The 19,556-nt window shown below is 40.2% G+C and overlaps 1 protein-coding gene across 2 annotated transcripts in view; it reads right to left on the reverse strand.

The window, feature by feature from the left end:
- Positions 1–378: 378 nt before the first annotated feature.
- The window catches only part of KIAA1958 (KIAA1958 ortholog), a 126,457-nt gene continuing 107,279 nt past the window's right edge, over positions 379–19,556 (reverse strand). Inside the window, exons 3-4 of one of the 2 annotated variants that reach the window (XM_069573868.1) lie at positions 17,161–17,333; positions 379–2,212 (exon numbers count right to left, since the gene is read on the reverse strand). In XM_069573868.1, the coding sequence (XP_069429969.1) occupies positions 1,406–2,212; positions 17,161–17,333 (980 nt within the window). In that variant the 3' untranslated portion in view covers positions 379–1,405. The remainder of the gene's footprint in view (positions 2,213–17,160; positions 17,334–19,556) is intronic. The other variant, XR_011253895.1, reaches the window with a different exon arrangement.

The following is a 19,556-nucleotide window of genomic DNA, read 5'->3' on the forward strand; positions in this document are numbered from 1 at the left end:
TTTTAATTGTGGGTTAGAAAGCACACATAGGAACAAAATGGTAAGGTTGTGACAGTCATTCCTAAGATACAAATAAAGATTCCCTAGCAGTTATTTTTATTAATTAGTACTCTTTGGGTTCCTTTTTCATTTATAATTGAGAGCAGTTATGATAACTTTCTATTAATGTGTGAATAACATACGGTCAGATTAAATCTCACCTAGTGAAATGTGTTCACACTGTGTTAACAGCCTATCACCGTGGTCTGATTTTTACCACTATGTCCTTGATGCTGGGTTTGCTTACCTGGCAGGCTGACACATCACCGTGTCCCAAGCATTGGTGCCAACCTCAAATGATGACATCTCTTGTGGCTGAAAGAGTCATACTTTGACAAATATACTTCAAAACTCTTTAATATAAACACATTTGGGGATTTGTTTTCTCTGCAGCTTATTTTGTTAGTTTTTTTTCCTGGTTAGGCCTGAAAATTACTTTCAGTTGTTTTACATATCCAGTGCTATATGCTGACAGAACAACTGCATGACACAAAGAACAGATCAAAAAAAAAAAAACAAACCTCTAAACAGTGGTCAAACAAAAGCAGCTTTCACAGCACGCTGAGAAAGAAAATGTAGGCACTTCTGCTTCAGGAGGTTTTTCACGTTTTGATCACAGATCGCTTTTCCAAGACACTTTCTCTCACTGCAGGAAGTTCCCTCGAACCACCTAGTTCACTGGAAATCTTGTTCTCACAAGCACTGTTTGGTGTATTTATCTTTTTTCATAAAACTGTCTCCATTGATGCAGAGATCAAGTTCCTCCCAGGGCTAAGAGCAGCCCTGCTTTCCTATCAGCATGACTGAGTGGAGCTCCATGACCTTCCACCAAGCAAGGCTGCATGCTCTGCAGGATCAAGTTATCCACCAACAAAACATGAAGAGGAGTGCCAGGCGCAAGTTCTCTCCTGGAAGTAGTTAATCTGTCTGCCTCTCTCTTCCTAGATCCTCACTGTAATTCATTAAAGTGTTTAGAGTCTTCAAAACATTCTAAAGCTACTAGGCTACTGGGATTTTTTTTTTAATGACTACTGAAATAGTTTTTTTTTCTTTTTTTGAGAAAATCTGTGCTAAAAAGGCACTAGATAAAATGAACTTCCTTGCTCTTGTGTATGTAGTTATTTATACATTGTATTAGATTCTATAATTTAACAGAGGTGACACACACCTGGATAAAACATTCTAAATCTTCACTTGTCTACTTTCAGTTAAAAAAAACAAATCTGAAGTCAAAGAAACAGGAAGTCCCACACCCTGACCATGAAGTCATGGTCATCCCAGCCGCCTCAGAGCTCTAGCCTTGGCTGCAGGGGGGAGCACCCCCTGACCAGGATGAGTGGGGTAGTGGCCGGGACGCAGGGGACACTCACTGGCAGCAGCTGTGGGAGCTGAGCCTCCTGGACACCTGAGTGAATGAGACGAAGGTGAAGTTCTCACAGTTTTCCAGCTTGACCTTCTTGGCTAAGTTCGGGACAACTCCCCGAAGAGACCGCAGGCCCATCCTCTGCTCCTCGTACCACACCCTGCCCATGTCTGCAGCCTCCTTCCTGGCTGTAAGGTAGAAAGGGGACTTGGCCTCCATCTGGGTGGGCGGCCGGTGGACGTACATGTACTTGTAGAGGAGGCAGTAAGGACACTGTTTGTGGCCCCGGGAATGCTCGTGGTAGATCTTGCCGTGGCAAACGCGGCTGGAAGCGCTCCGGCTCTCCCGCTTGACGCTGTCTGTCCGGGCGAAGTAGGAATGGTTCTGTGGGTCTGTGAGCAGCTCGATGTCGCCGTACATCAGGTCGGCATGCTCCTGCAGCGTCCTCATGTTCAGGTACTGGCTGTTGTACTTGACCACAGTGGACAGGAGCGTGATAGGGCTGTCATCCCCTAGACACCCCGCCTGCCACATCTCCTCCTCGTCCGAGACGGAAAAGTAGACGATGTTGCGGGAGCGGGCCCCTGACATCCCTGCCTTACTCAGCACCCACAGCTTCTCCTTGAGTTTCTTGGTGGACGAGCTGAAGGTGCTGCTGGTGATGGAGAAGCCCACCCCTGCATTCTTCAGGATGCGGTCCAGGCCTCGGCGGATGGCGTGCAGCGACGTGGCCAGGAAGTCTGAGCCGTCACTCTTCTTTACGGTGACGTAAAAGTTCTCGAGCAACTCGTTCAACTTCACTGCAGGGATCTCAAATGAGACAAACACTGAGGTTACACGTTTTGCGGACACCCAGGTAGCCAGACCCCTCCTTCCTTCTCCTGATCCTCACTAGGGGCTGTGCTGGGGACAACCATCTAGAGGGCTGCCTTCTTAGCATGAAATAATGGAAAAAACAGTGAGCCTCACGCTGGGAGATCTAGGTTCCATACTAGGCTCTTTAGACATCAGTGTTTCAAGCAACCAGACAGGAAATAATAATTATACCTTCTCAAAGAACTACTGTAATGCTTAAATAAAGTAGTGGACATGAAAGGGTTTGTAAACTGTAATGAACACATATACATACAACATAAGTATATATACATAGGTATTTTATTACTGGCCTTTGTAACTATTTGTCTCTGGAAAGCCCTTTCTTCTCTTTTCTAGCAAATCATTTCCTTCCATCCCCTTCAATAAAATCCAACCATCCTCTCTGAACCATGCCTGAATTAAACTGATCAAACTCTGAATCATTCCAACATTAACTTCCTTGATCTCTGCACTGTTTGGCACAGCTGGTATGAAATGTTCTATAGCGAAAGACAACTGACATGTCCAATTTGTACAGCAAGATTTTGCCTTGATTTTTTACCTGAATTTATCTGAATAAGTCTGGAAATATCTCTGACTTAATGCTCCACAGAGTTTCAGTACCAATATTTGCTCAAAAGATATGAAAAACTTAATGATTATACTGACAATTAAAGACTGCTCCTTAGGTATGGTAGGAGGAGCAGGAAGGTTGGCTGGAAAGAAAGCTTTACTTTCAAGAGGGAATGATAAAGATAAAACCAGACCCTGCTTATTGTCAATTTAGGTTGAATACACATTCTAGGACAAAAGATCGTCTCAAAACAAAATGTTTTAAAAGTAGAAACTATACAGGTAACTTTCATTCTTCTAAGAGCCCTTGGGTCAAAGAGAAAATAAAAACAGAATTATACATTAAAAATGAACCAAACTGAAAACATTAGATATCAATACATATGAGATGTCACCAAATACATTCCAAAAACATCACAGCCTTAAATGACTTTGTTAGATACTTTATTGAAAATACGCGAACATTATTCAACACAAAAGGCTAGAAAAAGTAGATCAAATTCAAAAATAGTAGAGTGAATCAATAAAAATAAAACAAATTAATGAACTGGAAAAGACATAAATTGGGATAAAAAAATGAAACTATTACAAACTCCTAGCAAATATGACAGAAAGAAAGAGAAAGAAGAGCAAAGGAAATATACATATAGACAATTTCAGAAATGAGAAAAACTATAAGTACCGAAAACAAAGAATATTATAAATTTTATTCATATTAATTTGAAAGTATAAATAACCTGAAAAATTCCCTAGCAAAATGTAAGTTACCACAGTTGGTTCAATAAGAGGTAAAAGATCTGAGTCAAATGATTGCCAAAGATGTATGTCACTCATAAAGAGATGGCATTATGGAGTCAATTCAGCTTTTCTTTTGCATTTAAACAATTTCAGAGCACAAAAAAAAGAAGCGTTCTTCATTTTTTTCCCTAATCCAAATCTGACAGATATTATACCAAAAAACAAAGTATATGAATATAAATGTACTAAGTAAAATATTGGTGATTTCCGTTTTGCACGGCACAAATGTTAAAACAAAATGCATACGTGTTAGAACCACGCAAACGAGGACATGGCTCTGGGCTACTTATGTTATCACATCAAATTCAGGACTGCAGGAAAGCAATGGACATTGAGACCAGCAGGGATTACGGCAGAGTGTAAGGACAATTCAAATGTAATAAATAAGGTAACTAACTTATTCCATATACTAAGGAAAAGTAATATGAACTTGATAATTACTGAAAAGTCATTTGAAAGAATGTGCTATCCCATTTCAAATTAAAAAAAATTCAAACCAGGAACTTCCCTGGTAGCACAGTATATAAAAGAATCTGCCTGCCAATGCCGGGGATCTTGGTTCAACCCCAGGTTCAGGAAGATTCCACATGTCTGGGAGCAACTAAGCCAGTATGCCACAACTACTGATCCAGTGCTCTACAGCTGAGAGTCCCATCTACCAGAGCCCGCACACCTAGACCCTGCGCTCTGTAACAAGAGAAGCCACCGCAATGAGAAGCCGGAGCACCACGATGAAGAGCAGCCCCTGCTCACCGTAACTAGACAAAGTCTGTGTGCAGCAACGAAGACCTAGTGCAACCAAAAAAATACATTAAAAGAAAAAACATTCAAACTAAACTCAGGTTGGAGGAAAAAATATCCTCTTAGTATGATGAAGACTATTTTACAGACATGAACTATAAAAACTATACCCAAGATGAAAACATTAAAATCTTTTTTCACGAAGTGAGGAAAAGGATAAGAATGATGAATATCATTGCTATTACATAATACTGCTCTAAAGATTCTGACCAAGAGACGAAAAAGAAATTACACACACACACATATGTATATATGTATACAGGAAAGGAAACGGACAAAATATAACTATTCTCTGATAATCTAAATGTTGGTCTAGGAAACTCCAAGAGATTCAGTCAAAAAGCCATCAGAAAGAGGAGAGTAGCTGCACATAAAATATAAAAAGCAGTAGCTTTCTTACATACCAGTAACAGTTAATAAAACTTCCAATTATAATGACCCCCCAAACTCAGCTGGTTTCAGATTTTTATGCTGTCATTTGAAACTCCCTACTTGCAGGTATTAACCTCTCTTTGTATTAGCTGGGATTCCTGTGGTTACAAGAGAGACACAGACCAGACCTGAACAAGCCTAGGCAAAGAGGGCTATCAGAATGGGTGGATTCCAAGGCCTTCAGGATTCCATCTGTCACCTTCTGCTTCTCTGTACAAAGCAGCTGTCTTTATGTAGCCACCTAGCATTCCACAAGGTTTATATCTCACAGTTTCAAATATTAGCAAAAGGCCACCACTTATTTTCAGTAGAACAAAAAATATGAAGGGAGGATTTCAACTGGCCCACTCTTGATCCCAACAACTGACGAAAGCGTGGGCCACTGTACTAGCGTAATGGCTTCTGGGGCAACCATGGGGACGGCAGGAGAGCCCTGTTTTCTTACCTAAGAGGTTTTGAGCAGAAAATCACATTACCTTAGTATCTAAAAATAAAACAAGTAACTTCTCATAGCTTCCTGTTGCCTTTAGGGTAAGTTCCAAATCTTTCCCTTATATGCAAGTCTTCACAATCTGCTTCCATACAATAGTAGACTGCTTGCAAAGACAGACATCACGACCTCTCCCCATCCTGTTCCTATCCGTTCAGTTCAGATCAGTTGATTAGTTGTGTCCGACTCTTTGCGACCCCTGGGACTGCAGCACGCCAGGCTTCTGTGTCCATCACCAACTCCTGGAGCTTGCTTAAACTTAGAGTCAGTGATGCCATCCAACCATCTCATCCTCTGTAGTCCCCTTCTCTGCCTGCCTTCAATCTTTCCCAGCATCAGGGTCTTTTCCCATGAATCAGCTCTTTGCATCAGGTGGCCAAAGTAGTAGAGCTTCAGCATCAGTTCTTACAATGAATATTCAGGATTGATTTCCTTTAGGATTGACTGGTTTGATCTCCTTGCAGTCCAAGGGACTCTCAAGAGTCTCCTCCAACACCACAGCTCAAAAGCATCAATTCTTCAGCACTCAGCTTTCTTATAGCCCAACCCTACATCCATACACGACCACTGGAAAAACCATAGCCTTGACTAGACGGACCTTTGTTGGCAAAGTAATGTCTCCGCTTTTGAATATGCTATCTAGGTTGGTCATAACTTTCCTTCCAAGGAGTAAGCATCTTTTAATTTCATGGCTGCAATCACCATAATTTCATGGCTGCAATCACCATCTGCAGTGATTTTGGAGCCCCCCAAAATAAAGTCTGACATTGTTTCCACTGTTTCCCCTTCTATTTCCCATGAAGTGATGGGACCAGATGCCATGATCTTCATTTTCTGAATGTTGAGCTTTAAGCCAACTTCTTCACTCTCCTCTTTCACTTTCATCAAGAGGTTTTTTAGCTCCTCTTCACTTTTTGCCATAAGGGTGGTGTCATCTGCTTATCTGAGGTGATTGATATTTCTCCCAGCAATCTTGATTCCAGCTTGTGCTTCTTCCAGCCCAGCGTTTCTCATGATGTACTCTGCATATAAGTTAAATAAATAAATAAGGTGCGAATATACAGACTTGTCATACTCCTTTCCCAATTTTGAACCAGTCCATTGTTTCATGTCTGATTCTAACTGTTGCTTCTTCACCTGCAGACAGTTTTCTCAGGAGGCAGGTCAGGTGGTCTGGTATTCTCATCTCTTTAAGAATTTTCCACAGTTTGTTGTGATCTACACGGTCAAAGGCTTTGGCATAGTCAATAAAGGACAAGTAAATTTTTTCTGGAACTCTCTCACTTTTTTGATGATCCAATGGATGTTGGCAATTTGATCTCTGGCTCCTCTGCCTTGTCTAAATTCAGCTTGAACATCTGGAAGTTCTTGGTTCACGAACCACTGAAGCCTGGCTTGGAGAATTTTGAGCACTACTTTGCTAGCATGTGAGATGAGTGCAACTGTGCGGTAGTTTGAACATTTTTGGGCATTGCCTTTCTTTGGGATTGGAATGAAAACTGACCTTTTCCAGTCCTGTGGCCACTGCTGAGTTTTCCAAATTTGCTGGCATATTGAGTGCAGCACTTTGACAGCATCATCTTTTAGGATTTGAAATTACTCAGCTGAAATTCCATCACCTCCACTAGCTTTGCTCATAGTGATGCTTCCTAAGGCCCACTTAACTTCACACTCCAGGATGTCTGGCTCTAGGTGAGTGATCACACCATCACGGTTATCTGGGTCATGAAGATCTTTTTTGTACAGTTCTCCTGATGAGGTCGCAAAGAGTCGGACACAACCGAGCAACTGAACTGAACTGACTCTGTATATGTGCCAACTGACTCTGGGTATGCTTGCCATATCTTCTGCTTCTGTTAGGTCCATACCATTTCTGTCCCTTATTGTGCCCATCTTTGCATGAAACGTTGCCTTGGTATCTCTAATTTTCTTGAAGAGATTTCTTGTCTTTCCCATTCTATTATTTTCCTCTATTTCCTTGCACTGATCACTGAGGATCTCCTTGCTGTTCTTGCTCCTCCTTTCTTTTCTCTCCTTGCTATTCTTTGGAACTCTGCATTCAGATGGATATACTTTTCTTTTGCTTCTTTGACTTTTGCTTCTCTTCTTTTCTCAGCTATTTGTAAGGTCTTCTCAGACAAGCATTTTGCCATTTCCTTTTTGTGGGGATGGTTTTGATAACTGCCTCCTATACAATGTTACAAACCTCTGTCCACAGTTCTTCTGGGACTCTGTCTATCAGATCTAATCCCTTGAATCTATTTGTCACTTCCACTGTATAAACGTAAGGGGTTTGATTTAGGCCATACCTGAATGGTGTAGTGGTTTTCCCAACTTTGTTCAATTTAAGTCTGAATTTTGCAGTAAGGAGTTGTTGATCTGATCCAGTCAGCTCCTGGTCTTGTTTTTGCTGAAGAGCTTGTTTTGCTATAGAGCTTCCCCATCTTCAGCTGCAAAGAATATAATCAATCTGACTTTGGTATTGACCATCTGGTGATGTCCATGTGTAGAGTCGTCTCTCGTGTTGTTGGAAGAGGGTGTTTGCTATGACCAGTGGGTTCTCTTGGCCAAACTTTGTTAGCCTTTGCCCTACTTCATTTTGTACTTCAAGGCTACACTTGCCTGTTACTTCAGGTATCTCCTGTCTTCCTACTTTTGCATTCCAGTCCCCTATGATGAAAAGGACATCTATTTTTTGTGTGGTAGTTTTCGTTATACTCTGCTTTCCAGCCTCACTGAATGCTGTGCCAGTCATATAAACCACAAGGCTCTTTCATGCTTCCAAGTCTCTGCATATGCTACTTCCTCTACCTAGAAAGCTTTTTCCCCCACTAATCTTCTCTATTTGGAAAACCTCTATTCCTTATTTCAGATCTAGCTCAAAATAGAAGACTACTCCAGCTTCCCTAAGCAAGTTACTGTCTCCAGTGGGATCCCACAAATCTTTTTAGAACAAATAACTCTACTTATTTATTTCATTTTGGTTGTGCAGGGGCTTCACTCCTGCTCTGGCTTCTCTCTAGCTAAGAGAAAGCGGGGGCTACTCTAGCTGCAGTGTGCGGGCCTCGCACTGCAGGCGCTTCTCTTGTCATGGAGCACTGGCCCTAGGGTGTGCTGGCTTTAGTAACTGCAGACACGTGGGCTTGTGAGAGCTGGCTCCCAGGCTGCAGAGCACACTCTCAGCAGTTGTGGCACCAGGGCTTAGTTGCTCGGCAGCATGTGGGATCTTCCAGGATCAGGGATTCAACCCACGTCTCCTGCATTGGCAGGCAGATTCTTTACCACTGAGCCACGAGGGAAGCCCCCCCAATTTATAGGTCTGTCTCTCAAAGTGGACTGAAAGCTTCCTGAAGGCAAGAATGACATCTCATACACGACTGGTTCTTTAGGTTGAAGATCCCCACTAGCAGGTCTGAACTGTTCTCATGCACTGATACCCCATGCACTGACAAACATGGGTTAAAGCAAAGAGTTGACCTCAGAGTCAAGAGAACCAAGCTGAGTTAGGGTGCAGATCATCTCTCTTGATTTATACAAGTTTCAAAGAAAAATTACAGCAAAAGCAATTCCTGGAGAAATGTCAAGGCACAACATTTATATTCTTTGCACACAAGAAACTCTTCATTCTGGCCCATGTTGGCTGCCTCCTTTGTTTTCTCAGATTGTGTTTTGGTTGATGGTCATTCCTCCAGGTCTTTAATTTTTTATGAAGACATTGCCAAAAACTATTTCCCTCCCTAAGCCACTCTGAATAGATTTACTACATTAAATTCACTATGAAAAAAAAAAAAGAAAAAAAAATTCACTATGGATTGCAAACCTGGCTTCCTTGATGTGAAAATGACCAAAGAGAAGTAAGAGCTTGGTCACAGGGCAGACGACGCCAGATAGGAAAGAACAGTATAAGAAGACTGACTTGCTGATAAATCCCAAAGTTTTGGAGCTATGTAGTAATCCCTGGCAGTTGAAAGAATTCTAAGACATGTAAAACCAAGAGTTACTTTTGGGGAATGCCTCAGACTTCCTTTTGTGATAATCTTGACCAAGGGATGAAGAAAGTGGAGAAAATGCTTGTGAACTAATACATACTCTAATAGGAAAACAAAACAAAATTTCAAGTAACCATTGCTGACAACAAAAATGATTTCACTTTTGCAGTTACCAAATTTCCATTTATTGAGAAAGACAGATACAAACTTCAAGAGGCTCTATTTTCTCAGTAAGGCTAAGGAACATATAATCAATGAGACAGCAACTCTGAGAAAGACGTATTAGTGAGGATTAGATCACATCTATGAAGAAAAAGCACTCTGTGGAACACATTGGTAGACCACAGGGTAATGAAAGAGTGAGACTGGCAGGGCTCACTCTGCTTATTGAGATGACCTGAAGTCTGATCTGATTTCTTGCTTTCCTCCTTAAAAAAAAAAAAAAAAAAAAGAAACTAAATTCAAGGTCCAAAGTGAAGTGTTAGCTGCTCAGTCATGTCTGACTCTTTGTGACCTTATGGACTGTAAGCCTGCCAGGCTCCTCTGTCCACGGGATTTCCCAGGCAAGACTACTGGAATGGGTAGAAATTTCCTTCTCCAGGGGATCTTCACAACCATGGATCAAAGCCAGGTCTCCTGCATTGCAGGTGGATTCTATACCATCTGTGCCACCAGGAAAGCCAGCTGCCAGACCATGGTCAACAGCTGCAACTGCCCTGTCTGCTGCTAGCTATGTCTATCTTTAGAGACACAACCAGACTAAAAATACCTTGCACTGGGACCAAAAAAGTGAGAGTAAAGACTGTAGACCTTGATGCCACAGTTCCTTTTAACTAAATACTGCTAATTCTCTAAGAGACTGGCTTTTCTTAAGAATTTATCATTAAAAATATTTAAGTGGCCCATGTGAGACAGAGGATTGAAATACATTTTCTTCTTCATCCACATTCCTCTAGACAACACAGGAGAAACTACCCAGAAGTGATGATAAGGCACACCCAACTAGACAGGTGAGGCATTTCACCACCTGGGATGGATGTATGCTACCTAAGCTGTGGAGGTTGTGAGGAAATGGGGCTCTTTCCACGGATTCCTGCAAGGAAGTGTAAAGTTTCCCAGTAACAGATAACTGTCTTCACAGTGACTTCACAAAGTCTGGAAGACAAGATCCTCTGGCCTAGAAAAGGTTAAGGTTAAGGGCTGAAGAAATGGTGATAAGGCCCTACGAGAATAGATGAGTTTTTATATTTTTATGAATGCAGGTGAACTGTTACATTTAAATTGATTTGCTAGGTTATTACAGTTAAGATACACATACAATTTACCATCTTAATAATTTACAAGTGTACCATCCAGTGGCATTGAAAGTACATTCGCAATGTTGTACAACCATCATCACTACTTATTTCCAGAATTTTTTAAAAAAGAAACTGCTCATTAAACAGTAACTCCACCTTTCCTCCTCCTGCCAGCCCCTAGTAATCTCTATTATACTTTGTATCTCTCTAAACTTGACTGTTCTACCTACTTTGCATGAACAGAACAAGACATATTTGTTCTTTTGTGCAGGAGATTTCATGTAGTATAACATAGTCAAGGTTCATCCATGCTGCAAGCATGTGTCAGTACTTCATTTCTTTTTGTTGACAAATAATATTCCATTGTATAGATACGCTGCATTTTGTTTATCCATTTATCTGCTGATGGACATCTGGGTTGTCTGGATTATATTTTGGCCATTGTGAATAATGCTACAACAAACACTTGTGTACAGGTTTTTGCATAGATATATATTTTAAATTTTCTTGAGTTTGTGTCCCTGAATGGAATTTCTGGGGGATACAGTAACTCTATGTTTAACTTTCAGGGAACCGCCAGACTTTCCAAAGCAGCTGCATCGTTTTACTTTCCCACCAGGACCGTGTAAGAGCGGATGAAGGTTCCAATTTCAACACTTGTTATTATCTTTTTCTTTTTCATTCGAATCTTCCTACTGAATGTGAAGTAGAATCTCATGTGGTTTAGGCTTGCATTTCCCTGAGGTCTAATGAAGTTGAGCATCTTTTCATGTGCTTTTATCTTCTTCATAATAACGGCTTACTGTCCTTATCTGCTAATTCTAAAATCTGTGTCAGTTCTGGGTTGGTTTTGATTGATTCATTTTTTAAAGTGATATATTTTCTTGCTTCTTGGCATGTGTGCAAATTTTTGCTTATTTGCCAGATATTCTGAATTTTATTTCTTGGGGTCTGGATATTTTTATACTCCTATAAATGTTGTTAAGGTTTGCTCTAGGACATAGTTAAATTACTTAGAACTCTTGGATCCTTTTGGGTCTTGCTTTTTCTTCATTAAAAAATTAAGATGTAATTTCTATATAACACTGTATCAGTTTTGGTTATATAAATAATGTTTTGAAATATATATATTACAAAATGATCATCACAATAAATCTAGTCAACAGCCATCACCACATACAGTTTAATTTTTTTCCTTGTAATGAGAACTTTTAAGATTTACTCTCTTAGCAACTTTCAAATACACAATACAGTATTATTCACTATAGTAAACAAGCTATAACATTACATCCCCAGGCATTTTGACCACCTTCACCCATTTCATTACCCCTCATTCCCAATGTCTAGCAACCACCAATCTGTTCTGTGTGCTCTGAGGTTTTTGCTTTTAGATTCCACATAAAAGTGAGATCATGCAGTATTTGTCTTTCTCTGTCTGAGTTATTTCACTTAGTGTATAATGCCCTCGAGGTTCAAACATGTTGTTGCAAATGGCAAGATTTTCTTCCCTTTTATGGCTGAGTAATATGGTGTATATACACCATATATTCTTCATCCATCTATGGACACTTCAGTTCAGTTCAGTTCAGTCACTCAGTCGTGTCCAACTCTTTGCAACCCCATGAATCACAGCACACCAGGCCTCTCTGTCCATCACCAACTCCCGGAGTTCACTCAGACTCACATCCATCGAGTTGGTGATGCCATCCAGCCGTCTCACCCTCGGTCGTCCCCTTCTCCTCCTGCCCCCAATCCCTCCCAGCATCAGAGTCTTTTCCAATCAGTCAACATTTCCCATGAGGAGGCCAAAGTACTGGAGTTTCAGCTTTAGCATCATTTCTTGCAAAGAAATCCCAGGACTGATATCCTACAGAATGGACTGGTTGGATCTCCTTGCAGTCCAAGGGACTCTCAAGAGTCTTCTCCAACACCACAGTTCAAAAGCATCAATTCTTCAGCACTCAGCTTTCTTCACAGTCCAACTCTAGCATCCATACATGACCACTGGAAAAACCATAGCCTTGACCTGATGGACCTTTGTTGGCAAAGTAATGTCTCTGCTTTTGAATATGCTATCTAGGTTGGTCATAACTTTTCTTCCAAGGAGTAAGCATCTTTTAATTTCATGGCTGCAATCACCATCTGCAGTGATTTTGGAGCCCCCAAAAATAAAGTCTGACACTGTTTTCCACTGTTTCCCCATCTATTTCCCATGAAGTGATGGGACCAGATGGCATGATCTTCGTTTTCTGAATGTTGAGCTTTAGGCCAAGTTTTCACTCTCCTCTTTTACTTTCATCAAGAGGCTTTTTAGTTTCTCTTCACTTTCTGCAATAAGGGTGGTGTCATCTGCATATCTGAGGTGATTGATATTTCTCCCAGCAATCTTGATTCCAGCTTGTGTTTCTTCCAGCCCAGCGTTTCTCATGATGTACTCTGCATAGAAGTTAAGCAGGGTGACAATATACAGCCTTGCCGTACTCCTCTTCCTATTGTCTATTGTTCCATGTCCAGTTCTAACTGTTGCTTCCTGGACACTTAGGCTGCTTCTATGTCTTGGCTGTTGTAAACAATGTTGCAATGAACAGAGAGGTGTATATACCCTTTTGAGTTAATGTTCTCACTTCCTTTAGATAAAGGATTGTCTGCTAGTTCATGTTTTGATAATAGCCATCCTAACAGATGTGAGGTGATAGCTCATTGTGGTTTTGAGTTGCATTTCCCCGAGGATTAGTGATATCCTACCTTTTCATGTAGCTGGGTCTTGCTTTTAAGATTTGCTGGGTGGGATCAGAGCAGAGCTCAATCCATGGCTAATTCTTCCCCACATGTGATGCAAGACCTTTCTGAATACTCTATTGCGTGAATCCTGAGGTTTCTCCAGTATGGTTGGTGGGGAAAGGCACTATCTCCAGCTCGGTGGAGCTCCAGGCACTAACACCTTTCATTCTTCTAGGTGCTGTTTTGCCCTCCTCTGGCAGTTCCCTCACATGCAGATACTGATCAGTATTCAGCTCAATATTTGAGATGGAATATGTTCAGTTCTCTCAGGTTTTCTTTCTGGGTAACTCCACTTTCAAATATTCTGTCATGACAGTCTTAGTCACCTGGGTCTCTCTGGACCCTTAGCTCCATTTCCTCAACTCAGCAAGTGTGCTGGGCTCTGCCTGCATGCCCTCTCCCTGCACCACAGCCCTGCAGACTCTCTCAAGGCAGCAAGGTGGGACACACCTAAGGCTCACCTTGTTTCCCATCTCTCAGACATCACGGCCCTGTGTGTGTTATATAGTAACTTGCATATTAGTTATATCATTTGTCTGCTTTTTTGGTTGTTTTTGGCAGGAGAGCAATCTCCTCCAACTTGGTTGGAAGTGAAAGAGTTAACTAATTTTTCTCCTGTGTATGGGTTACATGTTCCCACTTCCTATGAATAGCAACTTCTGATTGGATGCTAGAAGCTATGGATTTTACATTTAATTCTGGATTTGTTCCATCTTTTCAATGAATCTTGTAATTTCTTTTTAGTTGTTCTCATGTCCCCATCCTCCCTGAGTTCTGATTTCTGTCTCCCCTCAACTCAGCAAGATTGCCAGGCTCAGTCTGGGTTCTCCCTCTCTTCCCTGCAGTTTAGATATTGTCTCCAGGCAGAAAGCCTGACAGGTGGTGGCACTCATCTTAGGGATCAAGTCTGTGTTGCCTGTTCTGTCGGAAGACTTATTTCAAACATTTTGCTCAGTTTTCTGGTTGCTGCGGAGGGTAATTCTGGACCCTTCTATTCCCTTACCATTGCAGGTGGAAATGAGCTGCTGGGTCATTTTGATTAGTGTGGTGTTGCTTGTTCATTTTTATAATTCTTTTCAGTCTTTCCACAAACATTACATATATACTTAGCCTATAATCTACTATCTGAAGTTCCTGCTGTCTAAATCCGTTTTCTGTTTCTAATTATTCTCATTCATGGTGGTTTATTTCCTTAAGTGGCATGTGATTTTTTTTTATGAGCACATATTTACTTGATCTTTATTAACTTGTGAAAAATTTGCACCTACATGTTGGATGTTTCCCTTCAAAGATTATTAGCATATGACTCTGCAAGGAGCTAGGGTATGCTATTGACTTAGAACTTCTTTAGACCCGTTCAGGGTCTTCTCAATAAAGGGTTCTTCAGTTTGGCTCCTAGTCGTTTCCCTTCCTCAGTGGATGCTATTAACATAAGCCCTGAGGCGAGAGCCTGATTTTCATATGTGCCTACTGCTCACACCACTTGTTTCAGCCCTTGGATGACTCCATTTCTTTTTGCAAAGGTCCCTCACAGTATCTAGGGCACCATGCTTCCAGAAGTAGAAACTTGGATTTCCTATTTCATCTCTTGTTGGTACCCTAAACACAGGCTTCAACTTTGACTTCTATTTGCAACACCTCTGAATTTAGACTTCCAGCTTTAATATTTCCCCCATGTTTTAAACTCATGTTCCCAAATGCTTACTTGACATATACATCTGGTAGATTGTATCTATTATCTGTTTACACTCAACATATCCAAATCAAAGTACATGTTTCTCTTTTTTTTTGTCTTAAAAAATGTTAATTTAATATAATTTTAGACTTACAAGAATAGTAGAGAGAATCCCCAACTAATCTTCACTGAGCTTCTCCTAATGTTAATATCTTTCAGAACAGTTATTGAAACCAGGAAATTAACATTGTTGCAATGCTGTTAGCTAAACTTCAGACTTTACTCATATTTCCCCATTTTTCCAGTAAAATTTTCTTCCTGCACCAATATAGTCACACATTTCATTTAGTTGTCCTGTCTCCTTCAGTTCAGCTCAGTCGCTCAGTCATGTCCGACTCTGCGACCGCATGGACTGCAGCACGCCTTAGTTTCCTCCAAACTGTGACTATTTCTCTCTTTTAATATCTTCTGTGACCTTGATACATTCTTTGATACATTTGGAAAGTACCAGTTAAGCAATCTGTAGAATTTTCCTCAATTTGGATTTGTCTGCTTTATTATCATGAGTACACTGAGGTTAAGAATTTTTAAGAAAAAAATCCCATACATGCAGTGTGTTGTCCTAAGCACATGGGAAATATTAATCTTGATCACTATTAAAGTGGCATCTGCCAGGGTTCTCCTCTGAATAGTTACTATTTCTCTCTAGTACATATTTAATAGGGTCTTACGTTGATGCAACACAAAAATCCTGTTTATCCTTACACTTTCACCACTAATCTTGCCATTACCAGTGGATCTTGCCTGAAGCAATTATCATTGTGGTGCTCTATGGTGATTTTATACCTCTCTTGTTCTACATTTTTTAAAATTAATTTAATTTATTTATTTTAATTGGAGGCTAATTATTTTACAATATTGTGGTGGGTTTTGCCATACACTGACATGAATCAGCCACAGGTTTACATGTGTCCCCCATAGCGAGCCCCGTCCACCACCCTCCCCATCCGATCCCTCTGGTTTGTCCCAATGCACCAGCTTTGAGTGCCCTATTTCATGCATCAAACTTGGACTTGCGATCTGTTTCACATATGGTAATAGACATGTTTCGATGTTAGTCTCTCAAATCATTCTACCCTTACCTTCTCCCACAAAGTCCAAAAGTCTATTCTTTATATCTGTCTCTTTTGCTGTCTCGCGTAATGGGTCATCATTACCATCTTTCTAAATTTCATATATGTGCGTTAATATACTGTATTGGTATTTTTCTTTCTGACATCTGTCTCTACACATCCTAGAATTTTCCCTTCCGTTAACAAATGTCAAACATTTCAAGTTAGAAGAGATTTTAAGAGCTTGTTTTAAAACTGGGAAAATTAAGACTCTACCAGATACATTTTTGCTCATCACTTCCAGTTAATTGCTCTAAAATGTTACATTTCTTACATTGCTTCCTGTTCAAAAAAAATTCAGTGTTTCCCTTTCACCTGACCCTTAAGACATTTGCAGATCCTACGGACAGTGTTCTCCCAATTATGACAGTCCCTTCCCTGCTGCTCCTGTAATCATCTTTCAAATAAAATCTCTCCTTATAAAGAAACACAGGAAAAAACTTTAGTGGCCAATATTCACAAGGTTTTGGCTTGGCATTTAAGGGTTATCAGAATCTACCTTTATAGTTCATTGTTCCCATACACAAAGCCTCTGCTGCAGGCAGGTAAATATGTCCCTCTGAATTTTACTCTTTCTTACATGATTCATCTAGAAGACTCATGTCTTTATCCAATTCTCTTGAAACTCTACCTCTCTCTCAAAATACAAAATTAAGTTTAAGTATCAATTCCTTTGTCAGTCTCAACAAAGTCAAATTAATTTACCCATCTGGATTTTTTGGCATTTAAATTCTGCTTTGTACTGTGGATATTTTTCTATTTTAGGGTCTTTTCAAAGTTTCCCCAGACAGAAAGCACCTGTTCCATGTTCCCCACAATGCTTAGCACCCTGCCTGACACAGGCAAGCTCAGTAAAGCTGGCTGTAAGAAGAAGTAAAGTCAAGAGTTTCTTACCTTGGTGATGTCTGTGTGATCTTTGAGCCCATTGGTCATGCACCAATATCGCCACACATTCAGGGCATACCGCGTGGCTTTGGTCGTGTTTGGGCTTACTGCACTGGTACATAGATCATTCAAGTCATCATTAATATTAAATACAGGAAATTTGTTGAGCTTAGTAGAATAGGCTAGAAAGAAAAACAATAAAAGGCATTAAAATAATTTGCCATTCCCATCTTTGGAGAATTAAATCTTTGGATCATGTTAAATAACAGAAAATTTCTAAGAGACAACCCTTTAAGAAAAGAAAGTTTCTATCAAGTATGTCTATATTAGAATATAGTATGAAACAATATTTCTCGCTTTAAATCATGCAGTATCCTTGGATTTAATCCCTCAAATATACTAACTGATGCACTAACGCAGGCATTTCAGTAACAGTTGTGGAAATATGAATGAGGAGAAACAAAGAATGATTCCAAAATTTTCACTGAAAAAAATAGCATTTCAACTAGAAAGAAGGGAAAGAAAAGGGAAGACAAGTTATACATTCTTTCTCTTTACCTTAAGCACATGAAGAACTGTTATTTTTCTGTAATAGTCTCAAAAGTGTTATGTGTCATTCTGGGCAGCTTCAAATTAAATGGTATTAGCATATTTCTTTTCACAAAGTGATAGAGAGATTTTAACCCTGACTCCACAACCCATCTGCTAGCTTAGAATCTGAATGGAAGGTCAAGTAGAATATTAGGGAAAGAGAAGGGGTACACCAGACAGGTTCACTTCTGAGAGTAAATAGATTGTAAATTATAACCGCTAAATGATTGTAGATGAAGACTCCTCTTTTTCAATGTGTCCACTGGTTGCCAAGGAGACAGCTAAATCTATAACCATTAGCTGGCCTTTCTTCACACTCTGTGATCTACTAAAGCTGGGTTTAAACTGTTCAAATTGTTGTCTTTCGATAGAAAAAAAAAGTCAAGGTAAAAACCACTGCGAAGTTACAACAATGCCAACTTGTACTCTAACCAGTGATTCTGGCCCACTTTGGAATGTTTCCGTATTCAAATCAGGCTCAAAAAGGCTGAGAAATAGCAAAACCCAAAGCTAACACATTACCAAGGTGATCTGCAAAGTGCTTGTATCTGACTTACCTCACCTGTCTCTGCTCCCAGTGAGGAACCCAAACCACCAGCCTCCTGTTTTCCAGAATCCACCTGCGCCCAGGACACCACGTCACACCCTCCCCACACCCTGAGAAATCTCACTCAGGTCTTTGTGTCAATCAAATAGCATGTTTTTTCAATTCCAGTTGCAAACTCGTTCCCCATATAATCCAACTCCCTTATCCTGGCTTTTGGTATGAGCCCCACATTTGCTTTCTTATTCCTTAGAACTAATAATCTAATTGTGCCCGGAAGATCTCTTCAGTTGGTCTATATGCTCCTTAAGACTGTGTCTTCACGCTTTAAGTTGGCTTTGTATTGCTGAACACACAATCTGCTTTAATAAATGCTTAAAGTAAGACAGAAACAATGTTAGAAATGCTTTCCAAAGCAGCTGAGACATGCAGGCATATTCCTCTCACCACCCTCCTAAACCGACACATAGCTTGTATTATTTCTGGGACTTGCTTGATATTAATCAAAGAATTCTAGTATAAAATGTACTATTATGCCCAGCACTAATTAAATGCTCACTATATGCTAAGGATCATATAAATTATCTGCGTCTCTAAGCAATCCTACTGTTATGCCTATTTTACAGGTAAGGAATCTGAACCTCATACACTTAGTAAGTTCATACATCATTAATCCAGTATTTACTGAGGTACTCTCTCTGTACCAGGCACTGTGCTGTCCCAAGTCATGGAGTTGGAAAATATTAGAGCCAACTCCTGGCTTGCTCCTGGGTCCTGCAGACTGCACTCTGGTCACTACACCAAAGGAATCAGGTACTACAGGGATACAGCGCTTAGTAAGGAACACAATTTAGGTACTAGCCATTTGTGCTTCTGAAAAACATCCTTGCCTCCCAAATTTACTCAGGTTAACCTTCATAAGTCTGATTTAAATAACCACTATAGTTTCACTATAGCTTTTCTGAACAATACAAAAATGACTTATTTGCAACACAGCCTAGTCCCTATCACTTTAATATGCGTAGGAGTAGAAAAGAGTACATCGTAAGACAGGATGCCTAAGTTTAATTATTACATTAAACAATTATAAGGGCTTAAATAATTTAATTTTCTATCGCAGAAACAGAGTCTGTACACTGAAAATGGAAACCAAGTCCTAGTATATAAAGAAACAGGGAAAGAATGCTTGTATACTTACATAATGGGAAAAGAAATTCGTGAAAATAAAACAGCATACACGGTTCCTTCATGACTGTATTTAAGGATTAAA

This window comes from Ovis canadensis, chromosome 2, assembly GCF_042477335.2.
Source record: "Ovis canadensis isolate MfBH-ARS-UI-01 breed Bighorn chromosome 2, ARS-UI_OviCan_v2, whole genome shotgun sequence".
NCBI classification, from domain to species: Eukaryota; Metazoa; Chordata; class Mammalia; order Artiodactyla; family Bovidae; genus Ovis; species Ovis canadensis.